Source organism: Lagopus leucura, unplaced genomic scaffold (assembly GCF_019238085.1).
Source record: "Lagopus leucura isolate 7727_CA_CO unplaced genomic scaffold, USGS_WTPT01 Super-Scaffold_100159, whole genome shotgun sequence".
NCBI classification, from domain to species: Eukaryota; Metazoa; Chordata; class Aves; order Galliformes; family Phasianidae; genus Lagopus; species Lagopus leucura.
Window position 1 is genome coordinate 21017567 of NW_024962335.1, and position 24593 is coordinate 21042159.

Below are 24593 nucleotides of genomic sequence, written 5' to 3' on the forward strand. Positions count from 1 at the left end.
ATATTTTCAAGGACTGAAAAGGGCTAAATCTGGTCAAAAAGAACCCAAGTGAAAGCAACTGTTCTTCTACAGTGTGCTTGTAACTTTTTTCTGGTTTGGGAGGATTTTGTTCTGTTTTTTAATTAAAAATTAGTTTGTAAAACATGACATTGATATCAGAAGTGATGTAAAGGATGAACATATCATTTTTGTGATATTTCTGGGAGCTTACTGGGAACCTCACAAACAGATGATGAAGGAAGAAGGATATAAAGGTGTGCAAATCAAAGGCAAAAGTGATTCATTATAAAACATCTGCACTTTGTTTTTGAATACGTCACATACAGATTCAGCTGGAAAAAAAAAAGTAGCCAAGACAGATGCAGGAAGAAAATTAGATTCACAAACATTGTGTCACATCCTTGAACACCCTCAGAGTCACCTGTCACTTACTTTAACCACTCAAACAACAAGGAAATATTTATTACAACCAGAAGTTCTGCAGCCCATTCTATTTAATCAGAAGCAAACAAATGGTCTAAAGTTTACCAGTTTTGAGGGAACTGACAAGATGTAATTTTGTACCTGTTTAGTTACAAGGGTGATCAGTACACAGTATGCAGGAGGTGGGGGGAAGCTACTCCACATCAAAGGTGATTGTTTCAACAAAAGCTACAAGTATTGTTATGAAGAATGAAAAATCTACGCAACAAGCATGATTAAAAAAATGGAATCACACAACTTTATCACCAAAAAGGACAGAATTCTACTGCTACTCAACCATTCATTAAAGCATTAAACCATTATGACAGCAGAAGCAATTAAAACTGTGGGTACCCCATCCCTGGAGGCATTCAAGTCCAGGTTGGATGGGGCCCTTGGCAGCCTGAGCTGCTGGCTGGCAGCCCTGCCTATGGCAGGAGGCTGGGGCTGGGTGGGCTTTAAGGTCACTTCCAACCCAAGACATTCTATGACCCTATGAAATCATGATTATTATATTTCACTGCTCTTTTCAAGTAATCAGCATCCTTGTCTCTTTTGGTAACAGTCAGACAAATCAAAATACACTTCCTGTTGAAAAAGATGTTGGTCAGCCATGTACTTTCTACTTACAGAACCAACATGGCCATAAAAAAGGAACCTCAAAATCCTACTTGGGCCTCAAGAATCATATCAAGGGACACCAAAGAGAGAAGATACTAAAGACCAAACAAGCAATCAGAGAGGCTTGTCGTAAGTATAGTTTGACTACATTCAAGAGCATTTTAAACAAACTTTTAATATTAAATATATACACTTTCACATTGTACAAGTTAGTAACATAAATATTAAAAAAAAAAAAAAAAAAAAAAACCAACCCTCCTTAACAAAAGTCAATCCTGTCTTTTGGTACATGTATATTTACACCAATGGTATATTTAAAGTTTAAGTGTCAAGATGAGTAAAATTTCAAAGAAGGTTTATCAAGTTTAGCAGTGTCTGTTACATGCTGGCTGTGCCTCCCTGAGGTATGAAAATAAGAATACTTCTTTGGAATACATTCAAGAAGGAAGTTTTAAAAATAAGCCCAATTGCACGCACTGCCATTGGATCACCAGTTTCATTTTGACTATTAGAGGGAGACAAACTATTACTGAGAGGAACATTTACTTTTTCTTGGGTTTTGTTTTTGTTTTTAAAACACGTTAAGTTGCATAAAGGAACAAGCTGTTCCCTGTGATACCTAGGACAACCAATCCACTACATAAAGACTGCGTTTCATCAGAAGTATTTTGCATTGCAGTTGGAGTGTTCTGTATTACAGTTTTTCTTCTCCATAAATCTCACTGTTTTGGTGCAGTTTGAACTACAGGAACTATCTCAAGACAATGTCAGGATCCTAAAGCCAATAACAAAAAAATATAACATATAACATAGCAGTGGATCGAAGAATACAGCACTAGGACTTCAGTGCAGATAGAAGTCCTCTTAGATAAAAGGACTTCCAAAAATCCAAGGAAGCCAGGAGAGAACATGAAGTTTTAAGCCAGTCAGCACCTTGCAGAAAGCAGTGGCTGGCAAGCCCTGAAGCAGATCACTAAATAAAAAAATAAAAAGAGAAAAGAAAAAAGCCATTCTGTTCTGTTCTGAATAGAAGCTATACAAGAATTCACATTTTTCATGCCTTTGGACTTTGAGAATTAATATTTTAGGCCCAAAGCTCTTGGAAGAACCACCTCACTAGATCAGGCTTTCTGGAGAAGATGCCACCATTCCTTCTCTGGGAGAAGAGATCTGTCAGCAGCACTGTAGAATGAGCAGGAAGGCTGCATTCATGCACTCTTCAGTAGTGTGGGGAAAAGCTTTTTAAGAGCTGAGGCCAAGTATAGAAATAGAAAGGCACTGAGCTGTAAGTCTAAAAACAACACTTTTCAGGACATGCCTTTACTCAGCATTGTATGTAAACATGCTTGAAGCATGAGACTCGAACTCCACAAGACAGTGATTTGGACACATGGAAGAAAGGGTGGAAGAAATACGGCAATAGCAACAGCTAGACCTCTTGTGAAGGTTTTGCTTTGCAAATTGCAAATAGCACTATCACCTCCAGTGCAATGCAGGAGCCCCAATTTACAAGCTTCTTCTCTCTCAAAATTCATACATACGTAATAGGTGCTTCTTACAAAGGATTCAGAAATCCCTACCTGATAAAGCTTACAAAACAAGTGACTTGTTTTAGGTGAAGTTCAGGTGATACGGTTTTGGTCTTAGGCAAACAGAGGTTTTCTATGTGTGTGTCACTGGTTTATATGTGCATGTTTGTTGGTTTTTTTCTGTTTTTTTCTTTTAAATGGGTGACAGACAACACTTCATCTAGAAACAATGATAAGTATGTAAGCCAACTATGCTTTGTTCTTTGAATTTGCAAAGACAAAACTGAACTCCTTCTCCTCCCCCTACGCCTGGCTTCTGTGAAACTTACAGAACTGAAATCAGCAACTTAATTTTAATGTACTTTCTTCTAAGCAAATATTTTCCCTTGAAAATTGTATTTTCTACTCAGAACATCAGTTCTTTCCACTGTGTTCCCAGAATTTCTACAACACCAAAAATGCCTTGTTTAAAGCACTGCTTTCTTCCTTCTTTACTTCAAAGCACACAGAGCCCCATCTAAGAAGAACTTTATGGTTCCATAAAGGCAACACAGAGGACGCATCTAAATTTAAATAAGGCCTTTCATCTGTCAAGCAGTACAAACAGACTCAATATAGCTCATTCCTTAATCGTATAAACTTGCACTTTGACATTACATTTAACCAATAAAGCCTCAGCTGTAGTTCAAGTTTAGTGCTGCATGAAGATTTACCAGACAGAAGGGAAAAAATAAGTCTAAACTGCAACTTTCAACTTTGGTTTAAACTCTCCCAGTGATTCGGCAGACTCAAAAGCTTGGCTTCCTACTTCTTCTTCTCTCCCACTCATATATCAGTGCAAAAGACACTGCCTCTCCTATGGTTCCAACCTAGCCAAATTCATAAACTTTACCTACAAGCCCACAAGGCTTATTGGGCTTATTGGGAGTTGCCTCTACATAAAGATCAGTAAGTATCTCACTTAACTAACTTTTGGACAGAAAATGTATAGGTCTGCAAACATCAGAACACAAACCAACCACAAACAAAGCATTTGATAAATAGCCTGGAACTTATTTCAACATGCTAGCAGCTCAACCAGCTAAAGCTTATGTTGGTATCTTGTAAACACAAATACAAAGAAATCTTAAATGCCTGTAAGATTAAGCTGACAGTCTAAAGATCAGCATTAGCATCAGCTGTCTGTCACCATGATGTCTTGCAAGTACAAAGTTGGATCAGTCCTGACAAAACTCACTCTCAAGGAGTCTTTGTTTCATTAAAATAACAGTTGTTGTTCTCAGCATTAATTAAGAAAGAAAATACTTTAAATATCTGAAGCTTTGTTAAAGGACAACAAAAACTGAATCCATCTGTATCAGTGGTGAGCTTGGAAGAGGCATTGAGAAAAATGTGAGCCCAAGGATCAGCAAAGGCAAGGGACATCTTCCTTTAGATGTAAATGCTCTGGGAGCACTGAACTGTGTAACGAGCTACTGATATTTATAGGCTGCTATACAAGTTTCTAAGATCAGTCTTGAACACTACCAAATCATGCTATTAAGCATAACAAGCATGATAAATTGAAGAAACAGAATTTGTTGCTTTGACTAGCTTTCTTGCTCGTGGTGGGGCAGTAATCCTGAATAAAACTGATTACAATGTTTTATAAAGGAATTTCCAAAAGTTAACAATTTAATTTATTTTACTCCAAAATAAAAAATAGCTTTCCTCTATCATGGGAAAACAAACAGCTCCCAAACCTTGGTACTTTCCCCTGTAGCTGCAGAAATAAATGGAATGACAAAGACCTCAGTGACATATTCCACGTCCTAAGCCAGATTTAGAATAGCCTTCAAAGAAACACTATGCAAAGACTCAGTTCTAGGGGAAACCATTCCACTACCTTTGATCCCGGCAAACTTGCTTTGACAGCTACAATAAAGAAGAGGTTGCTGCCATAAGCCCGCTATTCGGATCACCTCCTACAAGTTGGCATCCCAGGGAAAAAAAAAAAAAAAAATTCTGAAAAACAGTTCATGGGAAAAGCACAAATAAAAGAGCGGACAAAATGCTCATTCAAGTTCAGTAACATGTCTGGCTATTGCGTAGGCATCCCATACAGTGAGCGGAATTAAGCAGCACCAGACTGTCTTTCAGAGGGTATTTTTTAAAACACACAGAGAAGAGTGTCTACAATTTGTCTGCCAAACACCCCATATTTCATTTATCCTCTATGAGCAGCATTTCATTCTGTTTTCTTGAAACACTTCCATCACTTTTGGAAGACAGACTATTTATTCTTAAGGGAAGCGTGCTACTCATTGTGTGGGAGAGCTGCAAGAGCGGACAGCAGCTGCTGCTGCAGGTCAATAAGGGCTCCACAGGAAGGGCAGTATTGCTTTTCTCTCCCTGTAAAGATGGATCACAAGCACAGGCTTCATTAACAAGTATTGACTACCCCATCTAATTACTGCATTCCAGAAATCACATTTCCACCAGACTACAAACCTCAGCAGTCTGCAGATGCCATTTACCCTATTTAGGTTTTACTCTTACTGGCAAATTTAACACTCCATTAGTGGGCAAGCAATCATTTTTATTTTATTTTAAATAGACACTTTCTATTTGTCAGATTTCCAGAAATAGCCACAATACTTAGGAACATACTTACTGATGCTAATCTTTCAAATTATGCATCTGAATCTGTTGGTTTGTATGCCTAAAGTTAGAAAATACCAATGCAGTATTTAGCCTTGTAAATTAGTGAACTGGTTTTCAGAAGAGCTCGAACTCATTTCCTCAGAAAACCAGGCTATTTAACTATTAAATTTGTTCAGAAAATCCTGGCTACAGAACTGAATAATTTCTGCCCTGCCCTCAAATCTCTAATTAATCGCACTGAGCAATACTTCTGCTTTCCTTATGCATAACTATATATAGATACTCAACTCTAACAAACTACACTCAGGAATTAAAAAGACATTTTAATTCTGAATAGCATTGCTGGCAGAATAGAATAGTTTAAACAATTTTTTTTTTCCTTTTTGCCCCTTAATATTCCATAATAGACAAATCCACAACTACTTTTCACTTAAATATTCACTGTGTTAAATATCTGCCTTAAGAAAAGAAGCTCCATGGAAAACAATGGCACCTATACTATACTCATATTATTGTGAAACATTTTTTAACATAAACACAGTAATATATTAACTTACCCGAGAAGATACCTAAGAGCATTTAAGAAAATATGGATTCACTCCTTCTGCTTGGCTCTAAACACAGCTCTTTCTATATCAAGCTTGCTTCCTGTGCACATCCTCAATATACACACGAAAGCAAGCTGTACAGCCTAATGCTGAAGGGCTCCCATGTTTCACTTCCTTTTGTAGCTCTCAAGACCAAAATAAGAGGGAGAGGTTTTGTTCACAAAAACCTTTGGTACTTTTGAAAAAAAACAGCATATTCATAAAACAACTGTAAAGTGAGAACTTTATTCCTACCTTATGATGCATCCTCTCATACTGATTTGCTCTGATCTACAGACATATAAGAAGATGCCAATGCTTAGCAAAAGATCAGAACGCTTCCCCTTTCCCATTGCTGCCTGTCTAACATATACCAACACATATTCCAGAAAGTGGACTCATAAGTGGTCATTAAAGTCTGTCTGGATGAATGGAAAGCTTGCTATTGCATCTACCAAATAATGTATTATTAGTCAGAACTTAAAGAGTGATTTGCCTACTGAGTTTTGCCTATTGTTTCTATGGGAAAACGCCAACTGACATCAAAAACAGAGTTCTCGTGTAACCTACATCTGAGGACCATCAGATGACTTTATTTTAAAAAGTCTTTTATTATAAAGACAGCTGATCCCTGACAGTTTATCTGTAAAACAACACATCTCTACTGCAAATACACACTGCAAATATGCTTTATCTTACTCTGCTTGTTTGGCTGAAGGAGGAAGTCATTTCCATAGGAGACAGGCAGACTTATCACAACTTCCAGTTACTACTTCTCAGTTTCACAAGTATTGGAGTAGTGAGATTGTATCAAAAAGTTTTGGAGAAGCCCTGCAGCTCAGATATTTTGTTCTCATTGCACACAAGGCCAATCTTTTTACAGGATGCCTTTTCAGCACAATGCTGCTAAAGATTTCTCAAAACAAGCAAGAGCAGCCTAAATGGAACAACTATTCAGGTAGTTCTGGTTTCTCTAATTTACAGCCTACGGTGTGAAAATACTCTGAGAAAATATATATATTTATATACATATTTAATCTTGTCCACCATGCCCCGTGGAAGTGGTTTATGCAGCAATGTGAATTTTCAATGACCATTTGTCTAGTAACAGAGATACCAGGTAAATAAAACACAGTAACATTCTTCTGGGTTTTTTTTGAATGAAGAGGGAGGGATAATGACCCTTCCAGGTTTCTTTTACCTCCAGAATTGTCTTCTAAGCAAACAATACCTGTCATAAAACAACCACAAACAGGTCAAACATATTTTCTCAAAGGACAAATCTGCAAAACTTCTGAAGGCTTATGATTTGCTTCTGAGATGAAAAGTAAATATATGAATAAAAACACTGAAAGGGAAGTTTACCATTTTGAATAAATAAGCTATTAACAGTCTTGATCCTTTCAAAATTGCATTGCCTGCTATACAGAGCAGGTAATTATTTTTGAATAAAATAAAAATTCAGAAATTATGCTGTCAACATAGATTTCGAGTGTTTAAAATAGACCCACTATCTGGTCAAGATCCTAAATGCCTACAACGATGTGTTTGTAGTTTGTTTTTAAGCTTAAAACATGAATAAATTCCTGTTAAAATATTGATGCTTTTATTTTAATGCAACCTAAAATATACAGTTTTTCCATTTCATTTGAAAACACAACTCTCAATTAATATCCCTGGAATTTCACAGCAGTCAGCCAGCCTGCAATTGCATCTGTTTGTCTGAGGACGAAAAGAAGACTTCAGTTATCTGAAATCATCAGCCCAGCAATATCCCCCAGCACGCAGTACTGTGTGACACCATTTATCTCTGAGAACTCCAGGGCATCTTCAGAATTACAGTCACCATGCTGAGGGCTATGGCTGATCACTCAGTGTGATGATTTAGTAGAACTAGGATTAACTTTAGCAGTCAGGTCAATGTTTTCAGGTGGGCAACAAGATATTGGCATAGATGATGCATGCTTTTTAAGTAGCTTTAGTGTAGTGACACATGTAACAATTGAACAACTAAATCTTCCTTTTATTTTTTAAACTAATACTGGACATGATTCAGTAAACAACATACTGGTTTGGCCTGTTTGTTCCTACTTAGAGTCAAGCATGCTTAGCAGGTACACCTGCTTCTTACGTTCAAAAATATAGCCATCAACATGTTTCATTCATTTTCATGCTGCTCAGGAGTAAGGAGGAAGCTGAGACAAATTTATTCTGCCAACCATCAGCATTTCATGAAAAGGATTCACTAAGCTTTCAGAGACTGCACTGAGTGACTTAAAACCTGGGAAAACAACAAGAAGGATGCATTTGCACTAGGTTTTTTGTTTTGTTTTGTTTTTGTAAAGACATCCACTATTTCACTATTCAGCATAAGTAGCTGCAATCTCCAAGGGAAGAGAACAGTACAGGGATTACAGCAGAAGGAATTTCAGACACTAAAAGGGTAAGGGTCTTCCACCAGCTGTAATCATTTTTATCCACTTCCACTGACTGCCTAAGCTCAAATTCCAATTTTTAACCATTGCTTTCTAGCTCCAAGTTCGCAACTCACAAAGAAAGAAGTATGCAGGTAAGTTGGTGCATTTTCATTCTAGGCTTTGAACTAAGATAGAAAATGAACATGCTGAGCTACAGCTAAATGTGGGCAATTTATGGTATGAATAGGATCTTTAGCATCTACACAGTTAATTAATCTGTGAAAAGGAGACCTTTCAAAAAGAAAAATGAATTCCACAGGGAGCAAATGTACTTTCTGACTGTCCGTATTTCTTTCACCTTGAACATAAAAAAGACCGGGCGTCATCCAGCTGATTAAGTATTAAACCCCTCACCTTTTCTTATCACATGGCCAATTTAGTCAACACGATCACCTCTACTGAACCATAGCATTACCAGGCACAGAATATTTGCAAACGATTCACAGTTAAACTAAACGTCAGTTTAGTTGGATGTCAGGGGGAAGTTCTTTACAGAGAGAGTGGTGAGGTGCTGGAACAGGCTGCCCAGAGAGGCTGTGGATGCCCCGTCCCTGGAGGTGTTCAAGGCCAGGTTGGATGGGGCCCTGGGCAGCCTGGTCTAGCATTAAATGTGGAGGTTGGTGGCCCTGCATGTGGCAGGGGGGTTGGAGCTTCATGATCCTTGAGGTCCCTTCCAACTCAGGCCATTCTGTGATTCTGTGAAATTAGAATCTGGATTACTGACTGTAAACCAGCCCTAAAGCATTTCAAAAAAGTTCAAACAAGGTCAACGTATGAACATTCCCTTCAGGTGAAGATCTTCCTCATGTCTCTCTGTGTTGTGTTTGGTTAAAAGCAGTGCTCAGTGAGGCACTTCACTGGAACAAACACACACAAAAAGAAGATACAGGGAAGTATGCAAAACAGTTTTCTTTGGTAACAAACAGATAGGGTAAGGGCAGCATTTGGAGACACAAGCTCCATTTAACTCACTGTGTTCCTCAACATGGTCAAAAGAACTGTATATCACCAACCCAGATACCAGGCTGCCTCTCCTACCATGTAGAAAGAGCTTACCATCTCTAAGGAGCTTCTCAGGTTATAGTGCTGTAACATTAACTTTGTTATAAATAAAATTAACTTAATTGAAGTTGAATAAAATTTAGCTTTAGATTTCAAAAATCAGATTCTTGTCATAAGTTTTATACATTATACTATATTCATAATCACTGTAACCACAACACCAGAACAACATGGTAGTCTTCTACTAAATTAAGCACTTGGCAGTGAATAATTTGCTTATTTTCAGAGTACTCAGATGTACCTGGATCTCATCAAACATACATATAAAACAACAGTTGACCATTCTGCATTTTCATTTTATATTTTCAGTATTTATTCCATTTGTTCATAACAGAAAGAGCTTGTTTTCATCCTACACAGCACTGGAGCAAGGAAAAAAAAAAAAAAAAAAAAAAAAAAAGGAACAGAAGGAGAATCTCAGTGGAAAAGGGTCCAGCACAGCAAAAATGCTGCATCACATGCTGGTTCCTTGAGACTGTGGAAGGCAACAGATGCTGTTGGACAATGCACCTACAGAACAATCAGCCAGAGGGAGACCTGCGTACTGCCCTAAACTGTTATAAGCAAGGTTACAGTAACCATTTGCAAAGGGTTATTTCAAAAGCTTCAACTTTAGAAAAGATTTGAGGTTCTTGATACATTTCTAGATTTGATTTCTGTGACAACGGTAAATGCAAGTCCCTTCTGAATTTTAATGGAGGGGAGGAATAAAAATGGATAGGAAAATTTACTGCCAGAAACCTTTCCTTAATCTATTGAGTTACCTTACAATACCAGATATGCATTAACTATCATCTTCAGTATCAAAATTCACTGTTTCCATCTAGTAGACAAATATGCACATTTTCTACTCAAATTAATATGCTATCTAAAATAAAACCAGCCTGTCTCTCATGTTATCATCAACAGAATGTATTCCAAAGCCAATGATAAAACACCGGTGGCTTTGTTGTCTCAGTTCAATATCTTTGGTCTCGCATGCAAAACAGCCACTTTGTTAACAGGGCAGGCAGGCAACATTATTTAAACACACAGAGACTCATAGAACGGTTTGGGTTGGAAGGGACCTTTAAGACATGAGGACACGTAATCCTGAAGAATAATCTCAGTTTGTGCAGTCCTTTTCCCTAGGTCCATAAACTCCACATGGCAGACATGGTTATATCCAACGAAAGACAAAAAGCAGCGGCTAAGAGGCACTGATCCTGACCTTTATTTGTTAATATGAGCAACAGAAAGTCAGGCTTAATCTCTGAAAAAATAACATTATACAAATGAAGGTTTAATACTTGAAGGTATTGATCATATCCAAATGCCTAAAATGAAATGATATTCATATCCAACCATATCCAAATGCCTACATCAAGTTCAGTCCATCAAATCACATTAAAGATTACAATGGCCCACTATTTTATACATAGGGAGTATTTTATGACTACAATAAAAGCTGCTTATAAAAACTGCTATATGGTAAAATACCATGACAGAGCAAATGCATGGGGAAGCCATTCTGCTTGGCACAACAGTGTGACAGCTCACTGAAGATGCCCATGTAATAAGAGCACTGTGAGCCAGCAGACACTGACCATTAGACACCTTTCTCTTAGAGAAGTTTTTATTTTATTAATGGTAGATTTTAGTACCCAACTCTCTTCTTTAATTATTTAAAGGTGTTCCTTATTTTCTGGGAACTTTTAGGTAATATTTGCATCGATTGCCCTCATCTCCCAAATAGGTAATCACTGACCCACTGCTGTTTGGAAAATAAACAAATAAAAGATTAATTCATAAAGCATCGTAGAAAAATTCATATCCTTTATATCTAATTCCTTTCTACCTACTTGAAGAAAACAAGAGTTTATGCTAAAAACAGTGGTCCCTCTTAGAAGCACTGGATTTTATTCTATTTTTTATTCCACGCAGCTTGCTAGCAGCTGCTGTAAAGTTGTTCAAACGTTTTCATTTGAAGTTTAACATGCTTACCAGCTATCAGAATTCTCCTGCCTTCTCTCAGAAAGATCTTCCAGTGTAAGCCCACGCACCATGAAAAATAATAGAAAAAAATTCTTTGCATAAAACGTTCCTTCAGCACAATGTACTCAGCTCACTGTTCTCCCTCCTTTCAGTTATTAAAGTGCTCCTGTTTCTCTTACCCCCTATGTACCATACCTGGAAAAAAAAAAAAAAAAAAAAAAGCCTTATCAGAAAGCTGATCCTGCTTCTACGCCCTTAGTCACTGTAAACAAGACTATTTTAACTTCAAACAACCTGCCCTTGCACATGCACCAAAAAAATTTCCAGCCTTAATACAGATTCTTCAGCTCTTTGTATTGCAAGTTTCAGCTCTGCTAGCCTTACTCACACTTCACTAACTTTAATAAGCATGCTGTCCTTGTCAACCATGAGATATTCTCACTTTTCATATTTAAAAAGTATTTTTCCTTTCTGAAACTGAAGTTAATATTTGACAGCAAACAACTACTTTGATTTCTTAAGAGAAGACAATAGGAAATTCCTCCATTTTCATGCCAAATGATAGATTCAGAGTAGCATGTAGGTGCACAGCTCAAATGTCAGTGACATGAAGAGCTACCTCAGACTGAGTGCATGGGAAGCAGAGGGACAGACATGCCTTTTTTCTTGCACATACTTGTGTACTAGCAAACAGATCTGAACAGAGCACTGTGCAAGATGGAAAGCTACTAAGTATAGGCACTCCCACAGCCTTCAAAGAGCAAAAGTCACCTACTTCTGCTCAGTTCTCTAATCTCCTTCCCAGGGACCAAGGGTCGGAAATAGTTTTTAGTTTTGGTTTTTTTTTGGTTTTTTTTTTTGAAACCCAGCAGCAGTGTGAACAACAGCACTCTGCACCAGGGTAGCAGAGTGAAGCTGAAGTTCCTTCTTCAGCAAACTATTTCCACAACGTTACTCTAAAGGAAAATTTCTGAAATTTGTTACTGAGCTATAGCATATATACATGGAATAACACCTCCAGGTGAAAGGAAAGTGGCACTTACAAAACTTATTAGGCATAAACAAGATAAGTTGATTTTGCATTTGCAGTGCTGTATACTCATTCCTCTACAAGCAAGGGTTTGGATTCTGTACCTCAAGCATATTTTCTATTCAGCACATCACTCCCAGATGCGTTACCTGGAGAACAGTTAAGTTAAACTGCTGTGCCCTTCGTCTGTCCCCCATGCACACAGTTCAGTAGCATTACCAAACATCTTGCTGACACTGGCAATTTTTTCCTACATGTCAGCTTTAAAATCACTTTCGTTTTTGAAAGGCTTCTGTTAATACGCTCTCACAAAACCATAGCGAATGCCATGGATTTTACAAAATAAGAGTCTGAATAATGTGCGTCAAATAAGTCTTAAAAAGACTGTGAAAGCTTTGTGATGTCAGAGGATTGCGGTCCAGCTCAGAGCTGCGAAATGCCACATGCTATTTCTCACCAATGCTGTGCAGGTGTGCAAAATGTCTTTAGTCATCACTGTTCAAAAAAAAAAAGAAATCTGACAATTTGGGATGTATGGGACACCCTTAGAAATAATATTTGGTTTCCTAAATGATGCCAACGCTAATGCCAGCAGATCATAAAACATGCATGGTGAAATCTTTTTCATTCAGGATTGATCACCTTCATATCTCAACTTTTTCCTGTAAGTTACAGGGGAAAAAATAGTTTTAGTAAGTATCTATTCCAGCCCAACTGCTGAGTACTATTTAAAAAGCAAAGTGTACACAATATTTGCAATGATAAGATTCTCATTAGGTACCAAATTTCAACACACAGCTGACAATCAGATTTTAAAATAAGTCTACATTTCTGCTGCAGCTCAAGTGCATTTACTGGAAACAACCAAAGTAAGCTCATACAAATGTATGTAAGAAAAGCAGAGATCAGACTTGAAAATGAACAGCTGTTTGAACTAGGAAATAGTAATTATCCACACTTAAGCTGAACAGGCACTTGGTTATTTCAGCTATATCAAAACCCTTTGACAGCTAGTTCATTTGGTTATAAGTTCCTTCAACTTTCTTATTAGGGCACTGAATTCTAATATTGTTCTCAATCCTATCAGCAAAAGCCTTTTAGCACATCCTGTGCACAAGCAGTAAAGCCCTTACACAGACAATAAGATGAAAATTGAAAAGGGTAATTCCCAACATGGAAGTCGAGTACTGATGACAGCCATGCCAACACTGACTCTTACTGGCTATATCCAGCAGACAGGATGGATTTTTTAATTCCCTTCCTTTGACTGCATGGCAGGAGTCTTATTCTGAAGATCTACTCTGCTTGGTGAGGGTCAGGGTATGTATATAAGGAAGTTTAGAAATAGGTTAAGTGCAAAACCAGCCAGTGTTCCTGCTGTGTTTTAACTTTGCTTGCACCCTACCATTCAACCTAACCACAAAAGCCACTCCAGCATTCTACAGCCATTAACTTCTGCTCCCTAGCCTAGCTTGGCAGGCTCTAACTAGTGTATGAGCAGCCTGCTCAGTTATCAGCACGTCCTTCACTTGGAAGCCTGGGGACCATATTTGTCCACTGGATCAGATATAGATTAACAAATTATAAAGAACACTGTTTACTGCATTATTATTCATTATTCCAGAGAGTGCAATGTAATCAGTTAACACTTGGTTCAGATTACCAGGAGAACTTGATGAAAGTCAAACTTCTGCAATAGTAACCACTGTTTTCTAATAGGGACAGAAATTTTTTACTGCTAAGCATATGCACAAGCAAATTACTTTACATTCTAACAATGCATAGGCCCCTCTGAAAGTACTGCCTCCTATTTATTTCCATGGAATCTACAACAGCTACAAGGAGAACAATAGCCCTATTTGATAAAGCAAATTCTTAGACACAAAGCACTATTTTTCAACATAGTCACCACCATTAGCTCTGCATTTTCACCAGCAATGAAAAAGAACCTGCATGCTGCATTCATAAAAATCTGCACCAGTGGAGGTGACCTGTTATTGATGCTGCTGAAACCTACCACTACTGCCTCACTGTGCTCCATGATGTCCACTGTCTTTGCTCCATGAACACTCAGCGAGCACTGATGAATGTCAGCGAGTACCATTTTTTTCTGCATGCAGGAACTGAATGAACACACCTTTGCTTCATCCACGCTTTCATGCCAGTCACTATTTGGTCAGACTGTCCCCCTGCTGCCATCTGTCACACAGCAACAACATGTGACAGAATATTGGTGGGAAGGTTCAACCTCTACTTCCATACCACCAACATCCACCTCTGATGTCATGGGTCAGCAGAATAAAATAGGAGGCAGTACTTTCAGAGCATTGTAGTTCTCATTTTAGTACACATACCACAAAACCTCATGTTTTGTAAGACCTCTCCTAAAATCCCACTTTCACCTGAGAATTTCTATGCTTTTGTTTCAGAGAGATCAAAGCCTGCTTTTTTAAGAGCTAGAAAGTCAAAGGCATCCAAAGAGCAAATAAAGGATGTCCAACTTTGGAAAATCATCCTCAGGTATCTGTCATCCTGCATACTTGCTTGAATACTGTAGTATTGTTAGCCCATAAGATAATGGATAGAATGCAAAACGAATTTACTCTCACGGAAAAAATGTAATTTCTTAATGACCAGGGTTAGTGTTAGACTGAATAAAAGGAATGCAAAGCATGCCTACGTTAAAATTTGGGGCATTGTGACAAGAGTATCTGAAGAAGGTCAAGCAGTACAATTGCACAGAACTTGAAAAGATTTCTAGTTCTAACAAAAATAATTTTTCCTCTATCAGTGTCTGTGTTTCGATTCTCAAATCCCCAGTTCTGAAGACGAATGTAATTAGCCAGTAAGTTTCATTTCTTAACTCGGTAACTGATGTTAACACAAATAATGAGCATATTAATATTCAGCTAAGAAACTGAAGCATCACAGACAAGACAGTGAATTGCAGTATATGAGCACAAGAAAGAAAAACAGTCTGATTATTCACTGTAAGAAGCTGATAAATCCTGATACAGACAAAACATTAAAAGAGAGACTTCAAATACTATTATTAACTTCAGCAGTAATAACATTTGAGTCATTATAGCTCTTTTTTTCAAAATCTCTCGTAGGCTCAATATCGATTTTCAATTTAAAATACTGCTTTCCACCAGAGAAGAGAGCCTAGGAGATTGAAAAGGCATTAGCAATTGAGTGGCTCAGACCAGAAGAAGAATAAAGACTACCATTATTTGAATAAGAAGTCACCCTTCTCCTGCATACAGACTGTGCTTCAATAATAGGCAGTCCCCAGAAGGAAAAGAGATCAGTGGATCAGGATCCTCATCCAGAAGAACAGCAGAGAGAAGGAGCTCTGTACTCCTTCCCTTCCTCTTCTACCTCCAGAATTCAGTGAGTACCAGAAGGAGGAGCTGCACTCAGAATCACAGAATGACCTGAGTTGGAAGGGACCTCAAGGATCATGAATTTCCAACCCCTCTTCCACATGCAGGGCCACCAACCTCCCCATTTAATGCTAGACCAGGCTGCCCAGGGCCCCATCCAACCTGGCCTTGAACACCTCCAGGGACGGGGCATCCACAGCCTCTCTGGGCAGCCTGTTCCAGCACCTCACCACTCTCTCTGTAAAGAACTTCCCCCTGACATCCAACCTAAATCCCCCCTCACTCAACTTAAAACCATTTCCCCTTGTCCTGCTGTTATCAACCCTTTCAAAGAGTTGATTCCCCTCCTGTTTGTAGGCTTCATTTAGGTACTGAAAGGCTGCAATGAGGTCACCCTGCAGCCTTCTTTTCTCCAGGCTGAACAAGCCCAGCTCCCTCAGCCTGCCTTCATAGGAGAGGTGCTCCAGTCCCCTGATGGTCTTTGTGGCTCTCCTCTGGACCCTCTCCAACAGCTTTCTGTCTTCTTGTATTGGGAGCCACAGACCTGGACACAGTACTCCAGATAGGGCCTCACAAGGGCAGATAGAGAAGGACAACCACCTCCCTGGCCCTGCTGGCTACTCAGGTTTTGTCCAAGTCTACATCTATCATAGCTCATATATATAGAAGAAATGTACTGAAGATGTCTTTAGAAAATCACCTACTGGTTTTTGTTTTGAGTGTTGTGAGGTCCCTGAAGAAATCACAGAGAAACTCCATCAAATCTCATTGGTGCAGAGCTTCTAAGTGAGAAGGGAAAGGTTAAAAGCAGGACAAATGCCCGCAGCAATCCCAGGACAGACCTCATTGTGCAGCACCCACAATAGGAGGCCTCTCAGATCTCATAGGTTCCAAATATGCAGAAGCCGGATGCAGTTACATTGTAATTACACAGCTTCAAGGCTGGATACAGCTACAAGAGCTGAAAAGCCTGGTAACAACAGCGACAAACAGAATTAAAGATCACATGCTCCACTCTGAAAAGCCAAAGTTTTAAAAAGGCCAGAAGAAATCCAGCCTCTAAATCAGACTGAATTATTTTTAATTGTTAGTGTACATTTTCTCTCTTCAACATTCATCAGCATCTGGGCACAGTGGCATCTGTGTGAGAGGGAGGAATGTGCCTGTCCTTATTAATGAGGAGAAGGCTAGACCTGTAATCCTGATGCGTTATCATCTATGCTTTGAGACGACGTTTGTTCAGAAGTCAGGAATAAATCACAGGATTTTATGTCTCAGATTAGAGTTCCACATCATTTTTCTGCCTTTCCAGGCTATTTTACATATTTTACATTAACATCCGTGACACGCTTAGCATTAATACTTAACATCTAACACATTCTCCCTGCTTTGCACCTTCTAAGTCCATACCTTTTGCCTCCAATTTTAATCCATTTCACATTTCATTTTACTAAGTTCAGTGTAATCAGAGGTAAATTGCTTTGACAGTCATTACAATATATTTATCTTTCTTTGCATGTCTTGCTTTGTAGACTGTAGCAATTAATTTGTCTCCTTTTCTGCTTCGACTCATTTCTCTGTATCTCCTGATACAGTGTTACTGTTGTGCATTTATGCACTGAGATGACAACTCTGATTTTTATTTTGTTCAACAACATTTCAACAAAGCCCCACTCTTCCCTCTTCACATTCATTTCAAAATAGTTTACTCCGTTGCAGCCACTTCTGTTACCTCCAAGGCAGCTGCTTCAAAAAAAAAAAACTTTAGAAATTCCTCTTTCAGCTTCTTCTTTTTGCTTTCCTGTGTGTTTGATGAACCTACAGCTCTGGGATATCCCCTCTAAAAAGAATTCTGTCTCCACTTGTTAGAAGTACACATGCTTGTTGATGTCCATAGCTATGCATTTGATTAAGATGCTTCTACCATCAAGAGGCAATACTTATTCACAGAACCTCAGAATTATAGGGGTTGGAAGAGACCTTTGGAAATCAAGTGATCCACCCCTTCCACTAAATCAGATTCCCTACAGTTTGTTATGAAGGAAAGCATCCAAGCAGGTTTTAAATATCTCCAGAGAAGGAGACTTCACAGTCTCTCTGGGCAGCCCTTTCCAGTGCTCTGTCACCCTCACAGTAAAGAAGTTTTCCCTTATGTACAGATGGAACTTCCTGTGTTTCAGTTTGTGCCCATGGCTCCTTGTCCTGTCACCACCCACCTCTGAAAAGAACCTGGCCCCATACATTTGACTCCCACCCAGCACTGTTAAGATTTCCCCTAAGCCATCTCTTCTCCAGGCTGAACAGTCCCAGGGCTCTCCACCTTTCCTCATGAGGGAGATGCTCCAGGACCCCAGCCATCCTTGTGGTCCTCCTCTGGGCTCTCTCTAGAATTTCCCTGTCTTTCTTAAACTGAGTACCCAAGAACTGGACACAGACTCCATATACGGCCTCACTGTTGACTCGCAGTCAACCCGTTGCCCACCAGGACACCCAGATCCTTCTCTGCTCCCTTCCAGCAGGTCAGCCCCTCACCTGTACCAACACAGATGGTTCTTCTTCCTCACGCACAGGACTCTACACTTGCCCTTACTGAACTTCATCAGGTTCCTCTCCGCCACACTCTCCAGCCCATCCAGGTCTCACTGAATGGCAGTGCAGCTTTTGGTGCATCAACCACTCCTCCCAGATTTAGCAATACAGAAGAAATCATTCTGCTCATACAAGTGTAATTATACACCCTAAATTGACTTATATCCAAGAGAAATATTACATACAGTATCTCATTCTGTAGCAGAATGCATTACATTCCTCACAGGGAAGGAACATCAGCTACAAGATTTGCAGTCAGTAATTTGGTTAAAGAATTGTACTGATGATAATGTTCTTACGAAAATGTACTCAGTATTAAGAGTAGAAGAAGAAAGAGGGAAAAAATAAATATACAAAGCATTAGTAACTTATTTTAAAATTTCATTCATATTTTTCCTTTCCCTCTGACACATTCTTCATCCTGGCAAGATAATTTGTCCTATACAGCAAATACTTAACACTACTTTAAGACATAACAGCGCAAAACACAGCAGTTAAAACGCTGTGACACAGATCCCACTGTACTCAAGATGTACTGACAAACAACTTCAAATAAAAATACTGGCCAACTTTTTCCTGAAATGCTGAGAGATGAGATAGTCTGTCACCATGAAAGTGGGGGAAAAGGGTGACAAGTGCAATTTTAAGAAGCACAGATACTCATAAAGGACAAAATAACAACCAAAGGGCAAACATTATTTTTCTGTACCAACAGGTTGTTTTTTCAGTATTTTTTGCTTTACTGGTTGTCCAAAAGTAACACAGTCCCTGAGCAAATTCCCCACCAATTCAAAAGTCTCCCAACTATGCTTATTCAGCTAGCTGGAAAAACAACCTGTTCCTGTGATTTCTGTGTAACAGACTAATTTGGATCATGTGTGCAAGCTATTCTTTTTTTAATTTCAGCTACCCCTCCACGGACTTCAGGAGTGGCATTTGCAGCATTTACACCTCTTGGGGCCCACTGCAGAGAAGCCTCTCCAGCAAGAAGCAGACTTACACTTTTAGCAAATCCTTGTCAAATTCTTCTTTGAAGCTGTTTTTGTCACTGGCTATTTAAGCAGCTGTGAATTAGAGGTCTAATTTATTTAAGAAAATCACTATCCTGATCTCCATGAAGTCAGTATTACGAGACCAGCAATTCCTGGGTAAAGCAGACGTTGCTTGGCAAGAGCTTCAGAGCCACACCAACCAAACAAAACACACATATAAGCCACTTTCCCAACTGTCTGCAAACTCAACAGCACACTCTTAGTGGCCTCAAAGGGATATCGTGATCCTAAATATTTGGAGAAGGAAAAAGGAATTGAAAAACAGCAAATTATATTCAGTAACCAAGTTCTATTTCCTGCCACTTTCCACACAACACACTTCTTCAATAGGAGGCACGTGGGATCAACTTCGCCCGCAGAAACAGGAAGCTGTCTAACAACAGCAAAGAGGCAAATTTAATAGCTAATGTATTTCCACAGAAGTTCTGCTTCAAGCAATGTTTTTATACTTCGCCTTCCCCCATTTTTTGAAGGAAGAGGACTATTTAGAAGCAAATTCCTAAATATTTACCTTCCGTTGTCAATATTTTCAAGTATCAGCTCTCCTCAAGATATATCAACATTAGATAACTTTCACGAACCCTGCACTTAATGGGAAAACATGGAAGGCAATCAGTTCTCCTTCACAGATGTACCTCTAACGCATCTAGGGATCCCAGATGCTGCTTAGATTAGCCCTCACCACCATAAAGGCTTTCCCTGAACACTGTACAGTCACTGCAGACTGAGTAAACAACAGACTCAGCGCTCAGCCAGGAACAAGGGGAATGACAGTCCAAAGTTAATTAGTTAATTATTTTCAAAAACAAAATGGAACAAACCCAGCAACAATCAAAGGCAATGAGGCAGGGCAAACTTTAAAAAAAAAATGAGCACCTGAACACAGTAGGTATCTTTCATGAACTGGAATAGGACGGTACCACATTCTCATTTAGCTATCTCCCAGTGCAGAAAGGTAACCCCAAAGACTGACATAGTTCTGTTAACACAATCCCTTAAAATAATACCAAGTTAACAGGCAAAGACACAACAGAAGCATGGAATTTTTCTCCTTTGCCTGTCAGATTTTGCAGATACCTTGCTGCAGTGAATGCTGTCCTGAATGCAAATTACCTCAGCTCCCTGAGACCCATGCTGCAGTGCCCCAGACTGCCAACATGCAGTGTAGTGCCAGCAGCTGTGTGTTTAGATAAAAGGGAATGGGAAAAGTAGTCCGGAAAGGGTGTAAATTTGCACTTAATTCAATAAAGCCAAGGAACCAGTACAAGATTTGCATTTCATAGGAAATGAATCTAGTCAATATGTAGCAAGGACAGAGGCAAACACGCTGATATCAGAAAAGCAGCTACTTATTGCTATGAACACAAGTTACTGTGCCCTCATGTTCTGAACTGCCTTCCTTACAAGGTTAAATGAAGGTAACTCCGTGGATATACAGCCCTCCAGCACAGTTCAATCCAATGCAGCAACAAAGTGCTGCCAGGTTCTCACTTTGAAGAGTGACTGGCTTGTGAAAAGTGCTGAGCAAGCAAGTGGCAGCCTATGCCTAACTCTTGGCAGACAGCTGGTTTGCAGTTAAAGTACACACTTGCTTTTGAAGTATAGATTTGCTCCAGTTAGTATCAAGTCTGAATTCTAACACAGCAGGAAAAAAAAAAATCCCATTAGTTATTCCCATCAAAAATGGACTATTAATCATGCTATTCCATTGAAAGCTCTTCTATAAACTCTCTCTAGATATCAGCCTTGACATTTTACAACCACCTCAAAGCATCTCTGAAGATTCAAGCACTTTTTAGTTCAGGCCTTTAAACTGATGTCAATTTCTAAAAGGACGCCATTTTCACTCAGTCCTGTGATAGTGAAGCACACCAATCTTTTTCAAGAATCAACACCGGTAGAATTCAATTGCAATTTTGTCTGTGACAATGAACCTAAATTACTCGGACCCTAGGATGCTGAAGAGGAGAAAGATATAACCAGGAGAGATTGGACATTTAGACTGCAGTACGCAACACAAGCCTGATGCCATAACATACAACTTAAGTAGGCCACTTCAATAGTGAAAGTGTTTCAGACAAGACCAAGAACAGAAGTATTTCCAGACCTTACCTCCCAGAAAAGAAAAACCCGTAATATTCCCCTCTTTGTCACACCAATGTTAAGGGCTGTTGAGGAAATTCTTGCACATAAAGGAGTTGCATTAGGGGTTATTAAATCTTCTTACTAATTAACACAGAATTTATTGTTCTGAGAGAGCTCTGGTAAGTCTGCAATATACAAAATCCAGAGTTCTTTCTAATGTATTTATAAGCAAAAGTAACTCAAGTCATACAACTAGTTTCTTCAGTTGCTTATCAGACATCAGGATTTGAAACAACTGTAGGAGTCCAGCCCTCAGGCATAAGAAAAGTAACACTTGTATTTCACAACACTTGGCAGAGCAAAGGAGATGCATGGACTACAAGAACTCCTTCCCCCTAGGAAGGATTTCAAGCAGGTCAGTCATACTCCTGCATTAGAAGGCCCCTCAAAATCCACTTTGTGTTTTATAAGGTGGAAAAGAAAATTAAGCATTTGATTAATATTATTTTTTTTTAATTGTAATTATTGGAAGGAACCTATAAGGATCACTGCATTCAACTCCTGGAGTTGACACAGCACTAACCATCATTCTCAGTGATCACTGCAGTTTTGACAGAAGAAAGAACACACTCAGGTTTATGTTGCACCAGGGAATTAAAGTTTGTACTTGCAGAATCGAGGCAAGAATCATAAATCACTTCTATCAGCAGCAGAAGCAGGTCGTATTTGGACAACAAAGAGAGAACAAGGCTAAGAAACTGCCCAAGGGCTACAGTGTGCTGAAGCACATGCTGCAGCGGTCACCACTAACAATGCAGATAAGAGATGCTAACGACCCACTAAGAGAAAAGAAATTGCTTGTAGACACAAGGTTTCTTCACAGCATTTTCTAGCAGAAGTGGATTATGGATTATGAAATAAAAATGGGAGGATTTATTTATTTTACCTGAGAAAAGCTAAAAAATATCAATGAGACTCCCCTTTTATTTCCCATGTTTTCAGATGTTGTTTCTTCATCTTCATTTTGTGATTTTTTTCACACTACAATTATATTTATCAATCACAGTTCAGGAAAGTACTATGATTTTGTTACCAAAACGCAGGAATACCTGATAAGCAGCATGTTGTTCTTGTCATAACCCTCACAACCTTGCTGCCACCCAAAAGCCACAAGAGCTTTCTATGAACCTGAACAAGCTATGCATGCATTGCGTGTACACTAAATACATACCAATCATCTGCTAGTTTAGTGTGTGCACAGACAAAAAGAGCAACAACAAAGGATTGTAGATGAGTGTGAAATTGCTATCCAGGACTCTGGGGTAATGATAAACACCTGGGGCTATTCAGCCTGCTAAAGGTTCCAGGAAGACTCTTTCAGTATCCAAAGGTAGGCTATAAGAAAGAAAGGAACAGACTCTTCAGCAAGGTCAGGACAAGGGGAAAGAGGCTCAAACTGAAAGGTTTCTTATGGTAAGGGCAGTGAGACACAGGAACAGGTTGCCCTGAGAGGTGGTGGATGCCCCATCCCTGGAGACACTCAAGGCCTGGCTGGATGGGGCTCTGAGCAACCTGATCTACCTGTGGGTGTCCCTGCTCACTGCAGGGGGGTTTGTCTAGGGTCCCTCCTAACTCAACCAATTCTACGACAGTGATTCAAAAGCCTGGTGAAATTGAAGTAAGAACTAACACAAAACACAGGGTTCCATTTCCCTTCCACGTTACAGGAGGCTGAAATCCATTAAGCCTTCACACTACAAATACAGCTGTTAACGCCTATTTCCAGATGTAAACACGTAGCTGTAGCCTTCAAAACAAAATCCCACCACAAACAGAAATTTATGCACATTGCCAACTTCATTACCCATTAATGGTGAAAAAGCTCCAAGATAGCCTCTTCTTATTTGTGCATATCCATACCAACACGGGGATTCCAGTACTTGAAGGGACCTTCCAGTACTTGAAGGGAGCATATAAACAGGAGGGAGAACGGCTGTTTACATGGGTGGATAGTAATAGGACAAAGGGGAAGGGTTTTAAACTGACACAAGGGAGGTTTAGGTTATATATTAGGAGGCACCACACAGAGGGTGGTGACACACTGGGCCAGGTTGCCCAGGGAGGTTGTGGATGCCCCATCCCTGGAGGCATTCAAGGCCAGGCTGGATGTAGCTCTGGGCAGCCTGGTCTGGTGGTTGGCGACCCGGCATATAACAGGAGGGTTGAAACTGGATGACTGTTGTGGCCCTTTTCAACCCAGGCCATTCAGTGATTCTATGATTCATGAAGAGACAGCATCCCTTTTCTCTGTTTTACCTGGTGCCTTCACAACGAGTGTCTGTTGGCGATTTCAGACTCTGGTTTGACCACTTCGGCCTCTTACACCCACAAAACAGCCCATATCACTTTGGCTGAGCTCCCACAGCTGCTGCATCACACAACCACAAGGTTCATACAAACGGCTGCGTGGATCAATTCCGTCCTAAGCCAGAACTTCATGAAACTCCCGAAAGTGCGGGTGTGAACGACAGCCTCTTTTGACATTAAGGCCGAGGGGACGCACAACCAACCTCAGCCGACCGTCTCACGGTCCGAACGGATTGCGGAGCACGACACGCCTCGCAGCCGCCGCAGGGCGAAGGTGGCGGCCCTGGGGCAGGGCGGACACGGTTCTGCGTCTCCCGCAGCCCGAAGGCTGGCAGGATTTAACGAACGCCATTCGTTCATCCCGGGCCGCGACGTTCCCGCGCCGCCCCCACCCCTCTCCTGCGGAACGACCGAAGCCGTCGTTACCTGCGGACAAGCTCCGGGCGGGCTTACCCTGCGGTGCGCCGGCGAGGAGGGTGGGCGCCGCTCTGTAGGGAACGGGGCCGAGACCCGGGGTGGATTTCCTGCGGATGGCCGCCCGCCTGAAGTTGATGCCGTCGGCTCTGCTCATCCTTGGGGCGGGGGAGAAGGCAGAAAGAAAAGGCAGAGTGAGGAGAAGCTCAGCGCCCCTCCCGCCCGGCGCCCGGCGTGACCCGCATCGCGCTGGGGGAGCGTCCCCTGTCCGCACTGCGGCTCCGGCCGCCTCCAGCACCAGCTCTCACCTGCCCG

General features: G+C 40.1%; 1 protein-coding gene across 4 annotated transcripts in view; it reads right to left on the reverse strand.

Moving 5' to 3' along the window:
* Positions 1–24454, reverse strand: part of FGD4 (FYVE, RhoGEF and PH domain containing 4) — a 110961-nt gene extending 86507 nt beyond the window's left edge. The window contains exon 1 of one of the 4 annotated variants that reach the window (XM_042890212.1): positions 24318–24411. Coding sequence is in view for 3 of the 4 variants with exons in the window: in XM_042890218.1 (XP_042746152.1) it covers positions 24318–24435 (118 nt within the window). In the remaining variant the exon portion in view is untranslated. Of the gene's footprint in view, positions 1–11364; positions 11492–23361; positions 23424–24317 lie in introns of those variants that run through there. The other 3 variants (XM_042890215.1, XM_042890213.1, XM_042890218.1) reach the window with 3 other exon arrangements.
* Between the last annotated feature and the right edge of the window lie 139 nt (positions 24455–24593).